Below are 24,122 nucleotides of genomic sequence, written 5' to 3'. Positions count from 1 at the left end.
ATGTACGCCCGTCGTATCGCCTTGGTACCTGCCGCTGACACGACGACGTTCTAACGGTATTCCTTCCACTGTAACAGGTGCTCAGTACAATCTCTCTCTCTCTCTCTCTTTCTCTTTCTTTCTCTCGGTGCTTAACGCCGGAGAACCGAGCGTATCTACCTGGTACACGGCGCGGCGGGGAAGAGGGGAAGGGGTATCGGAATCTTTTTTTCCTCTGTCCTCCTCATCTTGAAATTTATTCAACGATGTTATATGGGTCAGTCGTCCGTTAAAAACACGTTTCTCGCGAGGTGGGCACGCCTCAGAGGACGCGAGCGCGAAGATCCACGATGTACACGCGCATCGCGTGCATCTTAATGTGCACCGCTGTGATATCGGACCGCTCCGCCGCTTTGTGCGAAAGATAAAGCAACAAGTAGGATGGAGTCGTATGGCGCGCGCGACTCTCCGGCTCAAGTACCAATAAAGGAGCATTTATATACTAAACATCACCGTTACTCTTCTCTCTATCCGCCGCCGTCCCCATTCTCAAGACTACTCTCCCCCGTTCCCAGCGTCCCCAAGGGGGTATATTGCAAATGAAAATAAATTTCTCCTAATTGGATCGTGAGTCTTTGGACGCCCCTCTGTTTCTCATCGCATGTTCGGCAGTTACAGTTTGTTGTCTGCGGTCCGTCTACTTTGATAGAGATTTAACCGCAGAGATTTTCAGTCGCGCAAGATCGTGAAGAGCCTAAACACGGCCGACACGGGATTTATCACACGGAGAGAAACGCGCCAACCGGGCCGCGAGTTTGCGAGACGCGATTCCTACGCGTTACGGTCGGCTTTCCTGAATTCGATGAATGAATTTTCGTTGCGTCTTGATCTACTTCGGTAGACACGTGACGCGTGCCGATGGTATCCCGTGAATGCGAAGTTTTCAGGCTCGATCGCGGCGAAAGTGGACGATTTTACTGTTCACAACGATCGCGCGTGTGCACTATGGCAAATCAGGCCGGACTCGATTCCGCATTCAATGCAGACGTTCATCGCCGACAGGGAACAGCCGGAAAAGAAGGAAGGAAAACGCGGACGTGCTCGAAGGCGACAACGAGAAAACGATTTTTCGTAGCTGTACATACCAGCAAACTGGGTTACGAGGTCGCTCGGTTCGCCACTGCCCAGTTTTCTACGAGAGCCGATAAGATTCGAGCTGGCACGCATGGGCATCTCTGTCCCGCGAGTAGAAAGCGCCCAAATTTTTGTCGTCGCCGGTCGTCTCTCTCGAGCCGGGTATGGATCTTTGGCCGTGGAATCATTTCCGCTTTCATGCGCAGGAGAGACGTGTAGATCGCTGAGAGATACGCTTTAATTCTTCTTATTTCTCCGAGACGGGATAAACGCGGCAAAAAGATAAAGAAACTCAATCGGTTCATGGTTTTGTCTCTGCGGAGTGGCTTGAGCTGGCGACGACGCCAGGCGACAAACACGCTGTTATTTTATCAATTTTCGACAGCGAGGTCTTTTTTCGAAGAGCAATCATTTCGCTCTCTACGTTTATTGCCGCGCAATGAAGCGCTGATTTCGCCGATCTCGGTGATTCTCTTCGCTTCGAGAAGAATGATTATTGGGTGCGCGATCATTTCCTCTCGAGACGTATCGCGAAAAGAAGAAGAAGCGGGGACTTTCACTTTCGTACGGCGCCCAGCATCGGCTTGCGTTATCGTTTAACCGGCGTAATGACGCGTCCAGTCAACGGCATCGCGAGATTATATTCTAAAAACTTTCCATTTTGCAATTAGCCGCAAATTATGCAACGATGCAGCCGATGCTTTTTGTTCTTTTTTTCTTCTGCCCCCGCATTCCGCGCGTCTCGCGTTGAACGGCGCGGGTTTATATAACTTCAATCTTCTTCTCCCGCGATCGATCTCACCGTGTCGTCGACTTTCGTTATTTTTACGACGCGATTTACGAATCGGTCTTAGAGCGTAAATCGAACAAGTTGTACAACTTTCGAGATATTATAGCTATCGCGCGTGTATAAGGCTGCAATAAATTTAATTGCCCCGAGTCGACATGGTATAAATTTTCCATTAAGTATGCCAAATAAGAAGGTAAATTGCGTCGAAATAGCAGCTCCGAGGTAAACCCTGTTTACCCGTGTGTTTACGTCCTGAAAACCTATTTTCGCGGCCGTGTAACGTATATACCTACGCAACGATACCTCTCTCAGAGGTATTGGCCAATGACGCGGAATTTCTATGAACCGTGCGCGAGCGTAATATTCACGGCAGGTTTCACACTCGCTAGAGTGCAATTGTCACGCTCGCAGGCAATTTTACGCACGCTCCTCGGCAGCGCAGGCTTTCTTTCCAGGCCTGAAAATGGGATGTTGCATCGTAACTTGACGCAACGGCCGAGTCGCGAAAATGCCTCTCAGACGTCGCATTGTAACCTACTTGCTTACGCCTAATTTCATACATATGCTTCTTAATGTCAGTACAAGCTGTAGTTTGTCGCAGAGATAAGTGTATTTCTGGAGCGTTGCGCTAATCGAAAGTTTTAATTGATAAATAATTATTGAAAGAATACGTGAAATCAAGGCTCTTCGGATTCTTGTGGTTTCACATTTATTTTAACATTTTCAATTCACGATTTACGATCGAGATTCCACGCGAATTTATTCACACATAAAAACCGCTATTTATGAAATAGAGAGAGTTGCTAGGGACATAAAAAAATTATCTAAGGAGCCTTAAAATTGAAAATGCATTCGAGGGTGTTCCAAAAGAGGTTTCAACGATAAGAGAATTCTTCATGGTGGTTTACTTGGCTTATCGTCGGACCTTTATACTCAAAGTCACTCACCAGAAGAGGAATCTCTCAACGGTCTGGACGGTCTGTGGCCGATGGGATGTTGCGTCTGATAAGGCGGTGGCGTCGCCGCGCTATCGGATCCTATGCCGCTGCTGGCCGCGCTTCTCGTGCCACCCCTGTCAACGGCCGTGCCACCACCCACGATGGTCTGATTCAGGCAACGCCTGAACTCGATGCCGGCCAAGTTGCCGCGGTGCCTGTGCACGGTGTCGTAGTCGCGCGGCGGCAGTAATATCGGGCCGACGTCGTTGTCGCCGGAATTGCCTCTGCCTGAAACACGATTGTCCGCTTCGTACCCACGTTGCCTTGACACGCATGACGCGCTCGCGCGGACGTTCGTCGTTCGTTCTCTCGTGCGCGCGGCCAATATCGCGGACTGCGAGAGCAGCGTTTCATACGAATGGTAATGACGAGAGGCGAACGAAATTCTCAAGCATTCCAAAAAGTCGCATAATTTATATTGTATCTTACGTTTCTACTTCATTTCTATTTCTTTTTTGTTCATTTATAAAATTTTTTTGGTATACGCGATATAGTATTCGAAATATTCCACTTACTTTTTGATATGATCTTGTATATAGTCTTGTATGAATGCATATAACAAGCAATCTTTGCAGGAAATAATATTTACCTAATTTTGCCCGCAACTCGGCGGCCAAAGACTCATAAATGGTCGTGGTTTGGACCGGATCGTGTCTGAGCTCACCGCTACCTTCGGAAGACTCGGACTCTCTGGTACTTCGGCCATCGCTGCCTAGATTGCTGCGGATTCTGCCTTCGCTCGCCGTGACCCTGGCCAAATTGTCGGCGTGTGACGCCAGCGCTTTCAGCTGGCCACCTAACAATTCGGCGGTCTCGACCGAGTCGCATCTAGAATGGTCAAGGAGCAGGGCGATAAGATAAAACGAAGGTTCTGCCTTCGTCGAAATGGCGGAGTAGAACGAGAGACAGATGTAATCTCATCCTGTGTTGGCTCTATAGCGATACTCCAGAGTTGTAATTTGCCTGTCTTCCTTTACGTAACGTTGCACGCAAATGCTATACCGAGTGTCTCAAAACAATCGAGCGGCGGCGAAATAAGATTGCGTATAGATAAGGTATACGGAACAAAACTTCTATGTACGACAAGTGTGGGATTAAGCCGCACTGTTTATGAAAAATACGCGGAAAATGCGCATCTTGTTACACGTAGATATAAGCTCGTGATAGGTGTACGACGTTCCCAGCGAGAAAAAGATCGGCTATTCCTGCTCATTTAGGTCGTCGGCGTGTACGAAGTTATACCTTATATACAATACACCGTCGCGGGATATATAGTTGTAATATTTCGTCCCGAGCTCTTCTATACAGCAAAATGTTCTTTAACGGGATTTCCATTGAGCATACCAAAGAGATCGCGCGCGCCTTCGCGGTTAAACTTCGATTGAACAATCGCCGTCGATGTCGATTCTCACGGAACGACATTTACAACTCTGTTTCTGTCCCCCTCCCCGCGTCCTCGTGCACGTGATAAAATTCGGTCGGCATCGTCGGAGCTCCGAAAACAATTATTTCGAACGCGCGCTAATTATCCCGCCGCTGTGAAGCAGATCGTTGAACTAATAGCCCTGATAATTTGCAATTTAATGACAAGGTTGCTCCGAATACTTTTATCCGTTCGCAGCTTCGCCGCGACGATATATACATAACGCGGCTGAGCTATACGTGCGAACGCGCCGCGGGATTATGAAAATCATTAGCGGTCCGTTAGAATTACGAAAGTCGTTAATTAAAGTACGAAACGTGGCTCGTAATGGGCTGAGATCGAGGCGATGAACCGAATGGCCTCTGTTTAACCGCGAATTCCTGGCGCGGACTTGATGAATAAATGAGTGCGAATCTTAAGTTCCCATGTTGCGCGTCTGCATTCTTAATAAAGGTCTCTACACTCGAAGTTCTACATTCTTGTCTGATTAATAAATAAGCGAATTGAATACATCTGATCGACTATGGAAAGAGAATGAAGCTAATTAACATAAGAATTGTCTTATTTTTTTGTCAATCTTAATATTCAGTCAATATTTAAAGAATGCGTTAAAAATTAGTTCTCTTAGATTAAGTAGCTTAACTTATACAACTAATTTATGCTAGTTGTGTTGTAATAAATTTAAATAGTGACCTGTATGCATGCACGTGCACGGGATTGTTCGTCGCCGGATTTGGCAGGAGCAGAGTCGCGGCCACGACGTCCTCCCGCTGCACAGCTGCCAGCACCGCGTGACCTGGTACCAAGTGCTTCACCGCCGATCTCGTCGAGCCACCAGGATGAACAGTTTGTATAATCTTCAGACCTTTGTTGCTCACCTAACAAATACAAATGTACGTCGTTCACGTCGCTGGTTGCAAAGCTCGTGCGCGCGCGCGCGCGCGCGCGAGGGCCCCTTGCGCAAACCGCGGCTTTGTTTGCACCTCGCGAAGAATATCGCGAGGATACTTGGCGATACGTTCTGCACTACGGTCACGTTTAAATGCATAACTAATAAAATAGATATAGATTAGTGATAAAAAGCATATGCTTATTCCGATGTTTCGGAATAAGATTTTGCCTCTTGAATTTTCAACGCGATGATAAACGTAACATCGCTCGCATTAATTAGCGATCAATTCATATCAATCGAAGTTTCTCGCATCGCGTGCAGTTTTAACGTTCTCTCGGTTACCTTGTTCTTCATCTCGCGTCCCGCGCAAACGTTCGTCCTTGTACTTAAAGTGAATCACATGGTAGATATGCGAGAAGGCGTGTGCCGCGCGTAATTCTCTCCCCCGTACAATGTGTTCCACTTCGCGAAAACACTTAATTACCGCGCTGTCGATCATCGCGACGATTCGGATTGCTGAAACGCTCGCGAGACCGGTTATGGATATCTGCCACCCACAGACACTTCGACTTTCCCCGCGCATCGTCGCTACGCTAACAATTAAACTTACACAACAATTAAATCTTGTTTCATAACGCTTTTTTTCGACTCAACGTACGTGCTTTGCCGTAAATCTCGATTGCACAGCAAGTGCACCGGACAAGTTGGAATAACCATTTGAAAACAAATCATGTAAAAATATCTAACGTAAATACATGTTTATGTAATATCTGTTTTTTTTTATCATTTAATACTTATAAAAAAAATATCTAATGTATACTCTCTAAATTTTTTGGAGTGAATCTCACTCCAAAAGATTGAAAATACTCGGCCACTTGAGTGGCAGTATTTTCACTCTTTTGAAGTGAGATTCATTCCAAAAGAGTGAAGTCATTCCAGAAAATTTATAGAGTAAATATCTGTTTTTCTTTTTATCATATAAAGCAAACAATAACCTTTAACGAAATTTCGCGATGACGTGCGAATACAGTTGGAGATAAAGCCTAATCGGTTACTCAACTGTCCGGGTTTCTATCGCAGACCGTTCACGCGCAATAATCTCCTTTTAACAGCACGCGGATTGGCGCATCTGGTGAACCCTAATGTGACGTTGGCTAAAAATTTATTACAAAGAACCCGTTCGCTTCATTTGACACCGTTAATACAAGCGCTAAATCGCGCCGTCTGGATTCGAAAATTGCGGCTCTCGAAGCGCGATTTATTGCATCACGTATATACCGGCGGCGAACGCGATTTCTAAACGAGCGAGCGTATCCTTTTTCAGACGTCACTTGATATGCGCCGGGAAGCGCACATGCCACGTGTCCACGTTCAACGGTCGCGGAACAGTTTTGGCGTCGTTGCGCGTTTAATTTCTCTTTTCTCCATCAAAGTAGCGTATTAGCTCTGCACTCGTTCCCGTAAGATTCGGGTCAATGAATTTATTATTACATTTACCGGAGCGGCAAACGCGTAACGTTACAAATACATAATCAAAGTTTGCCTTCGGGGAAAAAAAACGATTTCGTTGCACGCGCGCGCGCTGTAACGAGAATATGTCGGCAACGACAACGTGTTGAAGAAAAGAACGCGCATCCTCTCTCACCGATTTCAGTTACGGACGATCAGAGATCTTTTAACGGGAATTACAAAAAACGCGCTGTACAGGATGACTCCTTCCTCCTTCGCAACACACGTATGTATTGCGAACGCGCGTACCATCGGGGTTAACGCATCTCTCTTCGGTCGCGCGTTTAAGTACCGAAAATTCCCACGTTCCTAAAATGCGCCGGAGCGCCGTCAAAAACCGCGTCGGAAACTCGTTCGTTCCGCCGCAATCGACCGGACGGGAAAACCCGTCGAGCGAACCTACGGCCGCCGGGATAAGATCGTTAATTTCGCAATTTTTGTGTTCCCCGGCGACCGCTTTCACTGTCACGCGTGCGGACACGCGGGAAAAAGAAAAAGACGAAGACGTAGAAGGGAAAAAGAAAACCTACGATTGGTATACTATAATACATCGACGCGAGTTCCGGTCGGTTGGGTCCGCCGTGGCGCGGACCGTCGCCGGTCGATTCGTTTCCGCGATATTTTCGGGTTGCGGCGCGCCGCCGAAACCGGATTTCAGGATGGTACCGCTCACCTGCAGTGTGACCTTGAAAGGTTCTTGAAGCCGTTCCCGCTCCAGCAGGTAAGCTATGGCACCGGGCATCGCGTCCACCCCCTTGGCCTCTCTCGCGCCAAGGTACCAGACGTAATAGAAGCTCTTCTTGACATCCTTGCTGCCCCTCAGGCGCAGAGCCATCGCTCCACTGTTCGCGGAAACAAACGGATTTCATCATTTCGCCTTCTTCCTAGGGACTCTCTCAGGGGGACTCGTTATTCAGGAAACGGATTGATACGGTGAATGGCGCTGGATGTAGCGGCCCGTTATTATGGGCGTATTCGATACTTAATCGAGACTCGTCGGATGAGTGCCGTCGATTTATTTGATTTGAGAACAAATTCAAGATTACAAACAGATTTCTCTCTTGCAATACTTCTATTATCCGATCTTGAAACGCTGAGCTCGTTTTTAAAATAAATAAATTATAGCGTAACGATAATTTAATGTTTGAAGATGATTATAAAACTCTTGGTACAAAAAGATAATGTAAAGTGTCTCGCGACAGTTCGTTGTTCTTGACTGCTGCGACGAGAATTTTATCTTTTAATATTACGGCTCAAAATGTTTCGATAATAAATTTAAGAATCGTGATGGAGATGTTGTAACATCAAATGGCTGAAATCAAGTCTTGTGTGATGATGGATAACGTGGGATGTACACAGTCTGCCGATAATACGAACGTTAGCGCATGCTCACGCGCGGAAGTGTTTGACAGAGGTACGGAAATTGTCGATAATCTTACTATCGCGTGAAACGTAAATGGACATTATTTCCTGCATAATTTTTCTTTAATTATACTCTACGCCTCTCTCTCTCTCTCTCTCTCTCTCTCTCTCTCTTTCGATCGCGATGGAAAAATGTCAATTTTCCACGAGCCAGGCCTTTTACCTGGCCGCCGCGCAAGGGGTATGAGCCTGTCGGTTCATCCACTTCCTCAATTACTTTCACGCTTAAACCCGTTTCCACGTTATCCATCTCGCGGCGGATCATTTCCCGCCGATCCTTAACGACGACGATGCTTTATAACGAAAATATTGTGCAAGATGAAAGTGTGCCGATACGTGCCGCGATCGATGCCGGGATAGATCATTGGAGGAAATTCACGCGTTTCTAAACGTGATCAATCTCGACAAGTATCAGTTTTTGATATTTCATATGACTCCGTTTCAATTATCGTTATCATTACAATATGATTTTACATGAAATCTTTCATATGAGAAAATATGCGAGTTCCTCTTGTTTTTCAAAACTCACTGTGTTTTAAATATCTTCAGAACGTATTCATGCGCGAATACGTCTTTCTGATCCTTAAATCAACATTCGTTCGTAACTACTTAAGCGTGCTTTGCACGTCTCTTTTCCACTTGATGCTATATGCGCGCACCGAATTTCAAATATCTTGATTGTGTCGTCGCGCGAATAGTTATATTATTAAAAAAAAACACTCGAAAGATTAATAATTTTGCAACTTTTTTTAAATAAAGCACAATTAATTTCCACATTCATAAAGAGCCCACTTTAAAATCGCTGGTGTTATTTCAGTTTTAAATTGAATCTCGATTTAAATTATTAAAAAAAAAAAACGGAGGCACACGATCGAAACTTATATCGAGACGGTATTTAAAAACATTTAAAGGTATCTTCATCGCGGTCTCATCTTGGTGGCTCTGCCGAGAGCCCTAGTCTCCCTGCAGCGGAGAAGTATATATACTGTGATCCTATGCTAACACACTACCGTAGGTCGCCACTTGCCTGTATATATGTCGGAGGTCTTCGCCTCGCGTTTCGCAGCTATCCCGAGGAAAATCCGCGAAATCCGCGTGCGATATCCCGCGTCCTGCGCAACGAAACACGCGCGTCCCGCCACTCGTCACATGCACACGCGACCGTGGGCGCACGAACGCGATATGCACACCTGTAACTCGCGGCCTCGTCTGACAGCTGCGGGAACCTAACCACTTTTCCACGGGGCACGGGGCCGTAAGGCCGCTCCGTTCTGCCGAGTGACGCTCGCCGATCTGAACGGCGGGAACGGAACGGAACGGAACCGGGGACCAGGTGAGCGGGCCCCTCGCGACTCGCTAAGAAGCGAAATCGGCCTTCTTCGAGGCCCCTCGGCTCAGCTCGCCGACCTGTTGCGCACCGAGGACGCACCGAAACTCATTTCGGGTATATATCGATATATGCTGAATTCCATGGGGGATAATGGAGGATAGTGCGCGAGCGAGAAAGAAGAGAGAAGGAAAAAAAAAGAAGATAAAGGAACTTGGTGAACGCGGCAGAGAAGGAGGGACGATCAGAGATTTGACCGCAGAGGCCTTATACGCCTCGGCCCTATGGCGACCTCTCACGCTTGTTCCGAAGGTCCCTGACGTCTCCCGATCTTCTCTGCCCTTTCTCCCGCTACTCTCCTATATCCCCCGTTCTCTATCTGACCGCCACACCTTCTCGAAGATCGACTTGGGATCGGCCGCGACGGTAACGCGCTCCGCTCTCGGAAAGAGAAAGAGAGAGGCCAGCGACTTCTAACCGGCGCTGCCGGACAGATTCCGTCCTGAATTCGTGTCTCGGGGCCCTCCCCCTCGCCCCTCTCGCCTGTCTTCGAAGAAGAAAGAGAGAGGAACAGTCTTTTCCTCTCTCCTCCCGCTCCCTTTGCTCCTTTCCCTCTTTCTCGCGCCTCTTCCAACGACATCTCTTTCTTTGTCTCTCGGGTTATCTATCTGTTCGCGTCTACCTTTTATATCGCTCGTGTTTTCTTCTACCTGCCTCTCTTTGGACCCTTCGCTGCACCGATTGTGATGGGACCCAACTTAGTAGACGAAGGAACAAGAAAAAGCATTTTTATGATCTTTTTTTATCAGATATAAAATTTTATCAGTCTCTGTCTCTTGTCATTTTTCTCGCTGTCGTTTACTACCAAAAATTCCGCCAAAGTGCAATAAGAGAATGAGAGAGAGAGAGAGAGAGAGAGAGAGAGAGAGAGGAGGGGGGAGGTAGAATGCAGTCTCTAACTGCGAGCGCATCTCCTCTCTGTACCTACGTCCGTATATAGACATCACAGGTCTCGCTTCGTAAGACGCCAGATATTTCAAAATGCGACGATTAATGATCGATGACTTTAAGTGGATTAGTTACCTCATTTCGGAGGCAATAATCATATCGATAGGCATCGAGAAATCACGAGAAAATTAAGGAATATTGAAGGACGGTTTATTTACAAGTTAGTTGTTAGATTTAAACGATATCTATATTGCGACATCAATCATTTAATTTGCAACTTCAATCGATCGGATCAAGGATGAATCACATGGTGTGTCCAAGATTCAGCTAGCGATTTAACAAATATTTATAGCCTCGAATCATCTGGTGTAAATATTGCCTCATCATTTGATCGCGCGCGGCATTTCCTTTTCGACGCGAATCATACATAATTCATAAATACCGTAAACTCTAGATTTATCTCTCTTTCCTCTCGTAATACCGTATATATAGAATATACTTTCTAGGTACTTCTACAATCTCTTACAATTACGAAGACGGAATACATGTTCTTAACATAATCAAGAGATTTACATAAGTATCAGCATTTATCTAATTGAGGCGCTCATTATTATCAAAGGATTTAAAAGATTCTTAAGATGGGTGACAAGTCATGAAGAAATTATTCGGCGATCTCTCTAGAAAATAAAAAATTATCGTGTAAAACGGGTTTATTCTCTCTTGAGACAGGAAGCCTGCCATTTCATAGCGGCGTATGCATCACAGAGGGAAGTTCAATCTAATCAAAGTAACGGCTTGCTAGCGCGGCGATTGCTGCGCTCTGAAGCTCGGTGGAAACGCGTTTACATAACTTAACATATGTAAGGTGCCTTGGGTGCCTAATCGCGGGCGAAGATACGGCAAAACCGGATGGGACCTCGGGGGAAATGCGACGACGTTGAAATCAAACACATTGAGAAAGTGCACGCGGTCGATAATGGAAATCGCACGAAGCTCGTGCGAAGCAGCTGCTGGCAAATTGTGAAACGTAATCTTTCTTAACGTTTCTTAAAAATTAGAAAGTTCCAATATTGAAACTTGCTGAAATTGAAAATTAAAATATTTTCTACAAATGTATCTGTTTAAATAAGGACGTATTTTTCTGTCTGCTGGTTTTCTGCTTATGCGCATTGTCCTTTGTTTAAAATAAAAGCGGGACGATATGAAAGATACATTTTTTTTGTTGCAGTATATTTTTAAAAGATCAAGCTGCTTGTGGGAACGGCGGAAATAATATACCGCTGCTAAACAATAAAATTACTCGTACCGATGTTGATGTCGTTTCACCGCCATTTGCGTGCGGAGCGGAACTCAATTTTTTGGACCTTACGTCGCGAGTATTGTTAGCCAAGCTTGAATCGAGCCTTGAGAATTTCTTCGGCGAGATTAAATACCTTTTTTTATCACTATACCGTACGGAGAAGATGTAGAAAGTCACGATATGTATGACGTAATATAAAACTGTATGATTGAGTAGTTAGGTATTCACGAGACGCTTCGAGGATAAGCCAAGGAAACAAAACGTACAAAGAAAGACATAAAAAACGGATAAAACGTGCATAAAGATATCAGAAAGAAAAAAAAAGGATAATGTTTTTCATGCGTTTAAGACAATATTTTTAAATAAAATATCACAGCTTTTATACTTAAGAAATAAATTGCGGCGACGTTAGTATATAAACAAATGTAAATTTGTGGAGTAAATTTCTGTATCAGCAATATATGTTCACGTGAAGTACAGAAACGCGACTGGTTCACTATCGATTTAAGCTAACTTAAGATCTGTACGGAGCATTAAGACTCACCGCAGCCCTGACATTTCACCGATCGCACGAGGTCATGCAATTTAATTTACATTATCCCTGTGAGTACACTTTGATAGTTCCTATATATTTTCACTTTCTCTTACACACAGTAGTTCTTAAGAAAAACAACTGGTACACGTAAATTCACTTCCGAAGTTGTGTCTGAGGCAATAGTTAACGACTCTAAGGATATTGAAGCTTTGAATAAGTAACGAAGAAAATGAAAAATTACAGTGACATTATAGAAGAAATTACATTATTCCTGAAAAAAAAGAAAAAATATATAAAAATGGTTGCCTTCTATATAAAAATAATAAGAGTACATAATGCTAAAATAATCTAATTATTTAATAATATAATTATATAATTGGATAATAACTTTATGAATATTTGTGATCAAGATTGATTTAGATAAATCACGTCGGAGCTCAAGAAATATGAAGCTATGTAACTTCGACAGTTCGGTAACAGATTGCAGCACTGTGTAGCAACTTTATGGAGGCCTAAGCAATGTAATTTTAATTTAATGTTGTGTTGCGACAGAGCATTATTTTAGAGTTACTCTTACAGTAATGCTAATTATTATTTTAGGTCAGCGAAAGTAAGTGTGTACACTCGATGCTACGAACGCCTTAACACATGACTTATCGCATTTAATTAAATGCTTATATTTATTTATATTATGCAAATTACTTAATGAAATAACTTATGAAAGTATTCCTGGAATATACTTGTAATTATTAGTGCTCTTCAATTCTCTGTGGAAAGGTGAGATTAAAAAGTAATGCGATTCACTTGGTTAGTGGGTCTCGAGAGTTATGCTGTGAAATTGATATGCGTGCCAGGCTATTAATGAATAAAATACGAGCATCCTATTTTGCGTATCAATAGCTTCTAAGCACGGAAACATTCCAGGCTGTATCATCATGCTAAATCATTCCGTGCGCCATTATTGCATATACTAAATTATGAACATAAGAAATAACTGGATCGTAATTGGAATCAGCGTGGAATACAAAAAAAACAATATAGGAAATAGAGTCATTAAACTGTAATGTTATGTAATATGAGCGGACGGGAAAGCGTATTAATATGGATAGTGAGATGAAGATGTAAACATATAAGAACAAAAGTTTAGACTAAAAAGGCTTAAGATAATAAATTATAATAAATAGATGGAATATATATTAGAAACGATAATTGATTTAGTTGTAAAAGAATTAACAATCTTATATCAAAAGTATAATAATCACGTTACAATGCCAAACAATGATTTCAATTAGGTTGCAGTTGTGATTTACGAAATATATTATAATTAAAAATATCAAAAAGTATATTCGAAAACAATCAGCAATGACAAATGATTAATAAAATAATATGTATTGAAGATAATTATATCAGTTTTAGAAGCGTTCAATTTTGAATACTAATAAATAAGTATTATAGTAAAGAATTATCATTTAAGAAAAATTCTAAATGGCCAAAAATTACACCCAAAAAAAAAAAGTTCTACTTATTATATAAGCGAGAAATTCCTTTAAACATTTTCTCTAAGCAAAAAAATTTTACATAAAGCATATTCCTCAGCTATAACGTGTATTTATCTACAAAGAAGTGACACGTACGTTATAATCAAGAATATTATCTATAAAGAAGTGGCACATGCGCTATAATCAAGAATAAATTCTCATAGTAATTCGATATTCCTCTACATTTTAGAATATCCTCTTGAGCCATATATAAAAGGAAAATCTTTTAGCATCAAGAGGGTACCGCTAAAGGACAGAATATTTTTTTTGAGTGTAAAATATAAACAAAAATTTTTTTAAATCAATTTAATTTTATGTTTCTTTTAAAATATTCAATTTTATTAAATTTTAGAATTTTATTTTACTGCTAAAATAACAAAAATAATTTTAGTCAAAGTTTAATTTTAATTCGTCAATTATGATAAAGATTTTTAAACACGGCACACAAATAATTGTTGATATACTCATTGACATACGTAGCGACAGCAGGTAAAAAGGATTACTGGTAAACTGAATTGATTATTGGTACTCACAATTTTTTCGCGGAGAATTTATTAGTTGAATATAAAAACGACAAGTGGAAACAGAAGGAAAAAAAAGAAATGATAAAATAAAATCTTAACTGCCAATAACTATTCTCGTTTTTTTTACATTCCCATTCACCTGTCGTTACACATCAGTTCTTTCACCCACGCAACCTCTGCGCAGGCTCTACTCTGCTCTAACACTATCACTCATCCATGAAGAACACCCCGTGGTATCGTCGAATCAGTATAGCGGGGAGCGCTTAACGCGATGCTACTATGCAGTATACTGCGTGGAGCGCTATCCGCGTCTTTCGGCACCGTCGTGCAGATTGCGATCTTTTTACTGCAGAACACCAATATCTCGAGAGTGCTCGCGTCCATGCCACCGGGAGCCGGTTAGTGCGATGTATTTTTAAAGTAGTTGACTATGGTCGAATCTGTATGAAGATAGTGATAAACATAGAGATATATAAAAGCAGCTCTGTTTTGCATTTTCGAGATTGTAGTGCTCACTTTTGCATTTAGATTAGCTTTCAAATTGCGCTTGATTCTACTTCTAATTTAATTAAATTAGAATTAGATTTTAATTTTATAATTAGACATTTTTTGTATTTAGTTTTACTCTTCAATATTTTTTTTTTTTTTTTTTAGAATGCTGTTACTTTTAATTTAATGCAGAATTATTTTATTGAAGGAATTCCTCCATTTTGATATTTTGTACCATTCCGTATAAGTTACTGAAATTATTATACAAGCTTAATAAAATACGAGCTTCCTGCGCGAATAAATCATATGTCTTTGCTCCACGGTGTTAGTGTCTCGCAGTAAATTTTACGCGCGTACAGGTAGCGTGCGTGAATCAGCCAGCGGCAGGTAGCGTATACGTGGTTCCACGTGCTCGATCGATTCGGAAACGTTCTTTCACATCGTGATACACGTGCACGTGAAAAACACAAGCAGTGTGTGCTTCGCGCTCTATGATCTCATTTCCGCGCGAAGTGTATTCTTCCGTGACCTTGTCGTCAATGGGCTACCAGCTCGCGTTATTCGAAATTGAACTGGTTGCCGTTTAGGCGTCTAAGAGACCGCTTTAAGTAATTCAGCGCTTTTATGCAGGTGTGCGCCAGGTAATCGATATTATTATCAGCATGCTCATATACGTACGCAAATATGGTACTACGGTACTATTCTGACTCCAATAAGGCACCGATGTTTGCTCGATAAGCTTTGTCATAATTTTGTTGATATATTCAATGTATTGTAATGTTAAAAAAATATTCATATTATAAAAAATAGATTCTTCTTAAAACAAATTGTATCAAAAGTATTCATTACTTGATGCCATGCGTCAGTAATCATGATACTACTACTGTATCGTAGAAACGTCGGTGCGATGAATTTACGGGAATACCAACGAGAATGCAATGGAATGAGCAGCGCGGCATACGGGGGTTAATAGCGATCAATTCGGCACATTCTCACCATAGGAACTCCGTTTTCTATTGATTTAACACTACCATCACGTACCTAAAAATACCTGAGGTATAACGCCGCGTGACTGTATTCTGCGTATGTGTGGAATGATTGAATGAAGTTCTTCAATGCGACAGAAAAAGAATATACGCCTATACGTTAATGCAGCGTACACTGTATTTATATATGAAATCACTGCATTCTCTCAATCATTGAAAACTGGGTGAATTTGGAGACAGGGATAAATTACTTCACTCATAGATGTACCTACGAAATTGCGAAACTGCGAGCGATCGGATATACGTGGAACTTCAACAATATTTCCGCACCGGAAAGTCAAACGAGGCGTGAAACCAGGTCGTCGTAACAACGTGAAAAAAAATTCCGCGAAGAGAATAGATCATGGACGCGTAGAGTATTTCCACGTAGTGTCATAATTAAGCGATATAATTTCAGCGATGACAAGCTGCAAAATCTGAAATTGTTCAATAATCAAAATCAATTCGCTCCAAAACTCGTGCCATTCGCTAAAATACTAAACTTCTTACTCTTTCTCGTAGTCTTCAGCGTGAAACAGTAAACATGAAACTTTCAGAGCTCAAGAGTACATTACTCCCCACAATTACCGGAATTCTTAGAATGACATAATAAACGACAACGGAGTTTATATTTTTGATTCCGTAATTTCAAGTTTCGCTCACGTATGTGAATGGATTGTACAACTTTTATGCTCTTTGATCACGTGATCGCGTGATAAGGAATCTCTAGTCCGATCCGTGTCTTTATATTGTCGCATTTATTATGATCGGCTCATCCTCGGCGGTGTCGTGACATCGCCGATAAGTCGCATGACGGCCGGTCATTGGCCCCCACGAGAGGTACCTCGTGGAAAAACTTCCGCGTACAAACACTCGTGTTTCCTTGCCTTTCTTGTCTCGAAGAACACGAGTTTTCATCGAGTTTTTTTATTCGATAGACCATAACACAATCGATAGACCATAAGATAATCGTTTTACAACACAATAATATTTATCGTCATTGTAGGATATTGAGAATTCATATCTTACGGAAGGTACACTTGCGGCAATAATTCAAGATTATATATTTAGGTACACAATAGCCTGTTTGACATGCCTTATTCGAGGTACAAAAATAAAGACGGCAGGCAAATTTATCAGATCATGTAATTGCTATAATGAATATTTCATTAAGTATACATCGTCTTTCATCGGGCCTCATAACACGCGATCAATTCAGAAGCAAGTGAATCGATTTTCGATGGTGTACAGAGGACGAGATTATCGTGATCGAACATCTGCCGGGACGGCGGGTGCATCTCCAGGATTTCTTTTGGACCGGCCTGGATGACGCGCCGCCATGGGTGGATCCCAATCAGGGTTTAACTTATTACGAGACGAGGACGATCGTTCACACTGTCACAGTTTATCCCCCGACCGACGAGAAGGGCCCGTCGGATCCGATATCTCCTCATCGTCCAGAATGCGTCACGTGCATAGAACCGACACCTAGGTTGGACGATGACGACGATCAGAGCATCGGGATCCTCATCGGAGATGATCCTGGTCCGAGGTAGATTATTTAATAATTATAGAATAATATACATGTTTTTTTTTCTAACAAATAAAGAGTTCCAACAAAACGATGGAAAGATGTTTGATAAGTAAATCGATAAGCTTAAATTAATTGACGTCGTTAAATATCACTAACATAAATATCGCTTTACCATGCTTAGAGGTGAAAACAAAGAAAGGTAAATTTGTGTTGACAGGTACTGGCTGTTGACAGTTCTTCGACCAGGCGAAGCCGTACCGCCCAAAGTCGAGCTTCGTTTGGCTCGCTTGTATCGAGCCGCGTTTGCCAGACAGCAGCAACGGCATCTTGGCCTGCTGTCGACGGATCCGCGATCACGAAGAGACGCGTTGTTGCGCGATTTGATTAACCGAAAGGTATAAAAAATACGCTTAGACATTAATTCCTTTTCTCATTCTTATTTTTTTCAATATCGCCAGAATATACAAAATCGTCTTGGAACTTCATCCCAAGTGAGAGCTGCGCGAGAAGAGATTCCTGCAAACACAACTGAAACTCAATCATCCGAATTAACAGTTGGCACTATCGAAAGCTCTTCGACTCACGCGGAAACTGAGGCGAGCGTTCCAAGCTTAGTCGATGAGCAATTCTTCTCGAACGTCTCGCAAGTCAAGTCCATGAGAATGATCGAAATCCCCAGGCCGAGAAAGATGTTGCTGCCAATATTCGATGACGCAACGAATGATTACGAAAAATCTACAAAAGACGATTTCGCTCTGAAGAAGATCATAAAAACGTTGAAGGGGGAAACGAGAGCCTTGTCTACGCAGAACGATGAGTCTATAAACGTCGCTCCGACACATCTTATTCCCGATGCAATTGACGATACCAGCAAACAATCCCCACCAGAATCGACGCCAATTCCCTCGTCTGATTCAAAATCGAATACTGATAGCATCTCCAGAAGCCGATCTAATGACGAAGATGCGAGCGTGCGCTCGAGATTGCGCTTAGCGGGCGGTTCGATTCCCGGGGTCGTAAAAGTCAGAATGCAGAATACGAGCGTTATCGAGAGCGGCGCGATGAGATTGATCTATTCGGTTCATCTCGACGATAAGCCCGTTCCTGCTGAAACGGCCGCGAGAGACATGGCGCTTCTCTCGCCCCAGGAAGTCGCCCTGGAGCTCGGTGCACCGGTAATCATTCAAAGCGAACGTAAGTAAATAATAATCTTATCGAGAAGGATTTTGTAAAATTGTGGACGTACAAGTTATGTTACATTTTCTCTGTAGCTTATCTGAAGGAGAGTAGACCTCTGGCTCTGTCGAGGAGGAGAGACGCGTGGCTACTGATTGGTGCCGCTAGCGCGGGTGTCGTTCTGCTAATTTTCGTTCTCGTTGGCTTGATCTTGGTTGCCAAAAGGAAGAGGGCACATAGCGCTGTAGTTGCACCACCGAACAAAAGTATTCTTAAAAAGGAACGTGAATACGCGACCACGACGTCTGGCCTCGACAACACTGCGTTCTCAACGTCGGAGACAGAAATCAAGGTATGCAATACGATTCCTACTTTTTAATCAGATAAAAAATTATTTTTCGAATTAGGAGTGCGAGTTTTTGTGCGAGTCAGCGATAGCTTGAATTTCTGTTGCATGGCATGCATATTTTGTTATATGCAGAGCGCGTGTAACAGTATACGTCTGCTAAATTGTATCATGTGGAATTGTGGAAGTCTCTTGTAAAAGAATACTTCATAAGTTTTAAAGTTCTTTTCTTGCGTGATAAAGATTACTATGGGATACCCATGAGGAAATAAGCGCATTAAAACCATTACGGCACGCGAACGATCAACGAAACGATGTTGGAAATTATTACGAAAGGAAGACAATCCGGTTTCACGATGTCAGGCACAATATCGATTCTAACAAAATATGGACGCGCCATTACTCCCACCCCGCCGAGCAAATTGTTACTTTTCGGATCGCATATCACCGTCTCTTATCCGGCCCACCCTTGTTCGCAGACCGACGGTACCAGTCAGCGGCAAACTCCGCGGACGTTATCCCGAACTCCGATCACGCCCGACACGCCCGATAGTCTGGAATTAGACGTTCACGAAATTTCCAGCGACGACGACGAAGAACCAAAGAAAACTCGCGGATCGGTCCTTTGGGGTCAAGAACACGTAGCTAAGAGAGCAAGGTAATCAGCAAAATTCGTAACAACTGAATTAAGAGCGATTAATTATTAATAATTGCTGATCTTATAAGAAAATTAATAATAATAATATAAAATTAATATATATAAATATATTAAATTAATTATATAATTAATAAGTAAAAGACAAAATATATATGTGATAATTGTACATTTTATACGGAATATAGAGCATCTCATGGAAGAATGACGAGAGCGGACGCAATGGACCGAGCCGGGTCACCGGACTCATTAACCGATCATATAGAGACACTGGAGTCCTTGGAAAATGGCTATGTAAAACATAAGGAAGAATCTACCGCTTCGCCACAATCTTATTTATCGATGCCATCGTGCAAGCAGTTTCCTAGTATGCGCAGCGTAGAACCACTGTCAAGAGTGTTGGAACCTGTCATGGTAATTTTCAAAAAATGAGTCGACCGATATAAATCCTCAACTATACTAATGATAAAATGTACTGTAGGTCAGGCACTTAGACATCGATTCTCCAGAATTAGTGTATCACGATAGAGACAATACCGATGACACGTTCCTCGCGAGAACATCGAGTGCCTCGAAGGATCCTGGAGCTGTAGGACCCATTGTTTGGAATCTTAATAAACAATTGTTCTCCACAGAAGGTACCTATAAATATTACTGTTTAAACTATGTGTTTAATATTAATATCTATTATTGAAAAATGTCCTGCTAGTGACACCAATGTTTCTCTTAGTATCGATTACGAACGAATAAGTATAAATGTACATTAAAAATAATATTTTCCAATTCAAAAATATGGGGTAAAGTTTTACACCAGCTCATTCGTTCGCAATCGACTGCTGCAAGGTGTAAGCAATGTTCGTTTCTTCACAATCTCTCGAAAGATTCGACTTGTCTAAAGGTAATGGTACATCCGAAACGGATATCGATGGAGTGTACCGTCTACCACCCGGACCCGTGGGCCGCGCCAGAAGGAGACTGCACGAGTTGCTCGAAGACTCCTTCAGTCTCTTCGGAAGCAGAGACGTCAAGATCAAAGAACCGCAGCGACTGCCGCAGCCACCGATCTCCGTTGCGCGTACACCGGATACGCTCGCGATCCTCTCGGAAACCAGAGGCAAATCCGCCCACGTCAGGTACATATCCTTCTTCTTCTTCTTCTACTTCTTCTAACAGGTAATTACAGTTATCAAAATCTAAAGTCGCTAAATTATTACTAACATCAAATATGCACATTCCTCTACTTTTTTAGGACCAATAAAAGAAAAATAAATATCTCTTAAATGCAGTCAGACTTACAATGAAAAATCGTCTCGCGATATATTGCATCATTATATACAGATTTGAGTGTTTGTAATTTCCATGCCATCTCTTGTGGGCAAGTAGAGCAAGTTAAGCAGAATAGAAGAGTTCTTTACTATTTAGCGAGTTTCTCAATAATTAATAATTAATTTAAATTAAGTAATTTAAAAAATTAATTAATAATGATGCGCATCATGCGAATCAGCGTGCGTCCGCGCGATTTGGCAAATAGAGATACCCTAGCACCACGCGAAAATTATGGTTGCTACGCGCACGTGGGAGGAGCGTGCACCTATAGCAACCACAAATAATGTGTAACATTGGACACTGCCACTAAATTACGCGGATGCACGTTTATTCGAAGAGCTTTATTAATTAATTCCTCATTAATTGAGAAAATAGTAAAACGGTAGAGAATTTTTCAATTTCACCTATTCAATTCTACCTACTCAAGAGAAATGGCACGGTAATTATCAGATCTGTATATATACTATTGGTGCAGTAAATTAATTTAATAAATAATTAAATTAATTGGGCAATAAAAATAAATGTATAACTACACAGTCCAGTAGTAACGCCAACGATGGAAATGAAGACGCGACCCCGTACATCATTACCACGTAAAGGTATGGACGAGGATATTCCGGAGACCGGCCAAACTGAATCAATTCACTCTCGCGGTGCCTGGGGCTCCAGGCCACTCAGCGCGGGTCCGTTTCATCGGCCGAACTTGCCGGAAGTGGACACCAGGCGTATATTGGCGGACAGCAGGCTTCCGCCGGAAGATCCTGCGGTGCCTTTGATCGCGTCGATCAAAAAAGAACTTGAAAAGTTCTCGTCCCAGTAGAGCCCCCTCCTGTAGCGAGTGCAATAGGATGCAATATTTAGCTTAAATACTCGCGCGAAGTGATATACTTAATCTTAAGTCGAAGAACAGTGTAAATATTCAATCAATCTTTTCCACAAAATTTTATAACTCGACGTCGAAGTTTTCGATTACATAGATTATAATGTAGTAGAAACATTTTACGCGTATCATATTTACGTGAAAGCATAAACACATTATAGTAAGAGGCGAAAAATAAATCATGCCGAAGTTTTGCTGTTATAAATCAAAATTGAGCCACCGAATTTAACTTATTAATCAGTCGCTGTATATATCATTCAACATAGAATGCATTTGCGAACTTAACAATACAATCATGGACAGAAAGGTTTGACTGATTAAATTATTAAAATATTAAAATCAACCTCCTGACTGATCCGTCCAACATAGGGATATACAATCTGTAACTCAAAGTATGCAATAAACTTATAGTATAATATATATACATATATAACCTGTATGTGTTGTTTTTATTAAGATTAAAAGACTATTTTGTAAAATACTCGTATATACAAAAAGTGATGTAGCGTCAAGAATTGCTTCTTCAAGCGACTTTCATCACTTCCACAAAACGATCATTATTACAAAAATCTTTGTACGTGTGTTCATGATAGAGCTTCAAATCGGGATACTTATTTGTAAAAAATTGAACATATTCCGGATGAGTGGGATCAACCTCCACGAAGAGACGTCCGCCAGGTTTTAGTGCTTTGGCAGCGTATTTCAAGAGCGGCTTAATCACCTTCAATCCATCGTCACCGCCATCCAGCGCCCTGAGATCCTCATAACTACATAATAAATATGTTATTAATTATTTACGTATTTATAACGCGAAGTTGGCGGTCACACTTTGCGCATACATTCTTATCTCAGGCTGTAGCTCCGGTATTTTCTTCGTCGGCACGTACGGCGGATTACTGATCACAAAGTCGAACAGTCTCGAATTCAAATCCTCATTATCGGCACCATTCAAATTACTCAAAACTTCAATATTCGCATCCGATTTTAGATTCGCGTGTATTACTGTGACTTGCTCCGTTAAGTCCAGGTTGCTCCGATTTATCATCGTCAAGTCGCAAGCGTGTGGACTCGCATCGATCGCTGTGCATTTTATCTAGAAAAGCGTTATTTCATTGATTATAATCATCAGAGTCCGCTCCTAGCAGGATACAAAGTAGCTCAGCGAAATTATCATCTCGTATACCCTTTTACAAGCGTGAGCGAGAGCCAGTGACATCGCGCCCGAGCCGCAGCCGATTTCCAGGATTTTGCAACTGTCGGCTTGCGACGAACTTAGTCTTTTCAATACAAAATCTACGAGTATTTCAGTCTCCGGGCGTGGAATAAAAATCGGCGGCACAAGCTTCACGGTAATGTCCCGGAAATCCCATTCGCCGATAATGTACTGAACTGGCATCCTGCAAGGACTTGGCATTCATAAGCGAGCGCGAAGGGCTTCGCGCAGTATATGACCCAGTAGACTACAAAAGCCTCCTTTAAGGACCTCTTACCTAGACAATCGACATTCGCATAACGACTCCAATTTCTCGAGCTGACTAGCGTTGAGAGGATCATTTCTGACGTTCAAGATATCTATTATCTGTAAGTAATAAGATAAAATTAGAGAGAATTTTTTATTTGCTGATTTGGAGTTACGAGCGAAAGATCTTTATTAAAATCAAGCTTCAGTATCTTTTTAAAATCGTTTTGCAAAGTATATTTGTCGTATTATGTCTAATAATCAAATAATTAGCTTATCAATAATTATCATTCACTGAACATCAATGATCGATCACGAGATGTCACGAATGAGAGAATAGCAATATTGCTGATACCTTTTTGATTCCTATTACGTGCGCCACTATGTGCTCTATGGACTCCACTGGCTCCGGTACGCCTTCGCTCTCAAATCGGCGACTCCACTGATCGATAACGTCGCCGATCGTACATCCACGTGCGTCCGAAACAAACAAGCGTCGCGCTGGATATTTCAACGTGACACCATCGAAATTGTTATTCGTCAAACGTTGTAGGCAGGCGAAAATAACCGGTTTATTGCGAATAGTACGTGTCCTCAAGATGTTACGGCACCACATGATGCTTCATTAGACGCTACGGAAGGCAGATGCAAGATCAATCAGCTACTGACTTGCAGATTCAATCAGTTATTAACGCTGTACCAGCTGTGTCAACTGATAGACTATGAGATTCATCGGATATTGTATGTATTATAATGTTATGCGTGTTATGTACAAGAAACTGCTGCCAGCTAGCGGGATAGATGTCTGTCAAACGTTTATCGACAAGAATCCAAGACGATTGTATATTTCGATGATACAAAAAAATAAAATAAAATAAAACAACATTGAAGTAAGATGCTTTAAACATCAAAA

At 42.1% G+C, this 24,122-nt stretch overlaps 3 protein-coding genes across 3 annotated transcripts in view; 1 reads left to right on the top strand and 2 right to left on the bottom strand.

Annotated features, from left to right (window-relative positions):
* The window catches only part of LOC105449630, a 23,315-nt gene extending 4,664 nt beyond the window's left edge, over nucleotides 1-18,651 (bottom strand). The window contains exons 1-5 of the mRNA XM_011688932.1: nucleotides 18,614-18,651; nucleotides 7,399-7,567; nucleotides 5,018-5,202; nucleotides 3,491-3,729; nucleotides 2,851-3,129 (exon numbers count right to left, since the gene is read on the bottom strand). Of these exons, the coding sequence (XP_011687234.1) occupies nucleotides 2,851-3,129; nucleotides 3,491-3,729; nucleotides 5,018-5,202; nucleotides 7,399-7,560 (865 nt within the window). The 5' untranslated portion in view covers nucleotides 7,561-7,567; nucleotides 18,614-18,651. The remainder of the gene's footprint in view (nucleotides 1-2,850; nucleotides 3,130-3,490; nucleotides 3,730-5,017; nucleotides 5,203-7,398; nucleotides 7,568-18,613) is intronic.
* Nucleotides 14,591-22,176, top strand: LOC105449631. Its single transcript, XM_011688933.1, has 10 exons — nucleotides 14,591-14,717; nucleotides 17,085-17,385; nucleotides 17,585-17,762; nucleotides 17,826-18,561; nucleotides 18,639-18,895; nucleotides 19,369-19,547; nucleotides 19,733-19,958; nucleotides 20,026-20,182; nucleotides 20,443-20,677; nucleotides 21,408-22,176. The coding sequence occupies exons 1-10, from the start codon at nucleotides 14,591-14,593 to the stop codon at nucleotides 21,688-21,690; spliced, it is 2,679 nt and encodes an 892-aa protein (XP_011687235.1). The 3' UTR covers nucleotides 21,691-22,176.
* On the bottom strand, nucleotides 21,807-24,122 carry LOC105449632 (hemK methyltransferase family member 1-like). Its single transcript, XM_011688934.1, has 5 exons — nucleotides 23,565-24,122; nucleotides 23,241-23,329; nucleotides 22,934-23,147; nucleotides 22,590-22,843; nucleotides 21,807-22,517 (listed from the first exon to the last, which is right to left on the bottom strand). Exons 1-5 carry the CDS (start codon nucleotides 23,823-23,825, stop codon nucleotides 22,274-22,276), a joined length of 1,062 nt encoding a protein of 353 aa, XP_011687236.1. The 5' UTR covers nucleotides 23,826-24,122; the 3' UTR covers nucleotides 21,807-22,273.

This window comes from Wasmannia auropunctata, unplaced genomic scaffold (genome assembly GCF_000956235.1).
Source record: "Wasmannia auropunctata unplaced genomic scaffold, wasmannia.A_1.0 LD336074.1, whole genome shotgun sequence".
In the NCBI taxonomy this organism is placed as follows: domain Eukaryota; kingdom Metazoa; phylum Arthropoda; class Insecta; order Hymenoptera; family Formicidae; genus Wasmannia; species Wasmannia auropunctata.
This window is presented reverse-complemented; position numbering and strand designations above follow the sequence as displayed.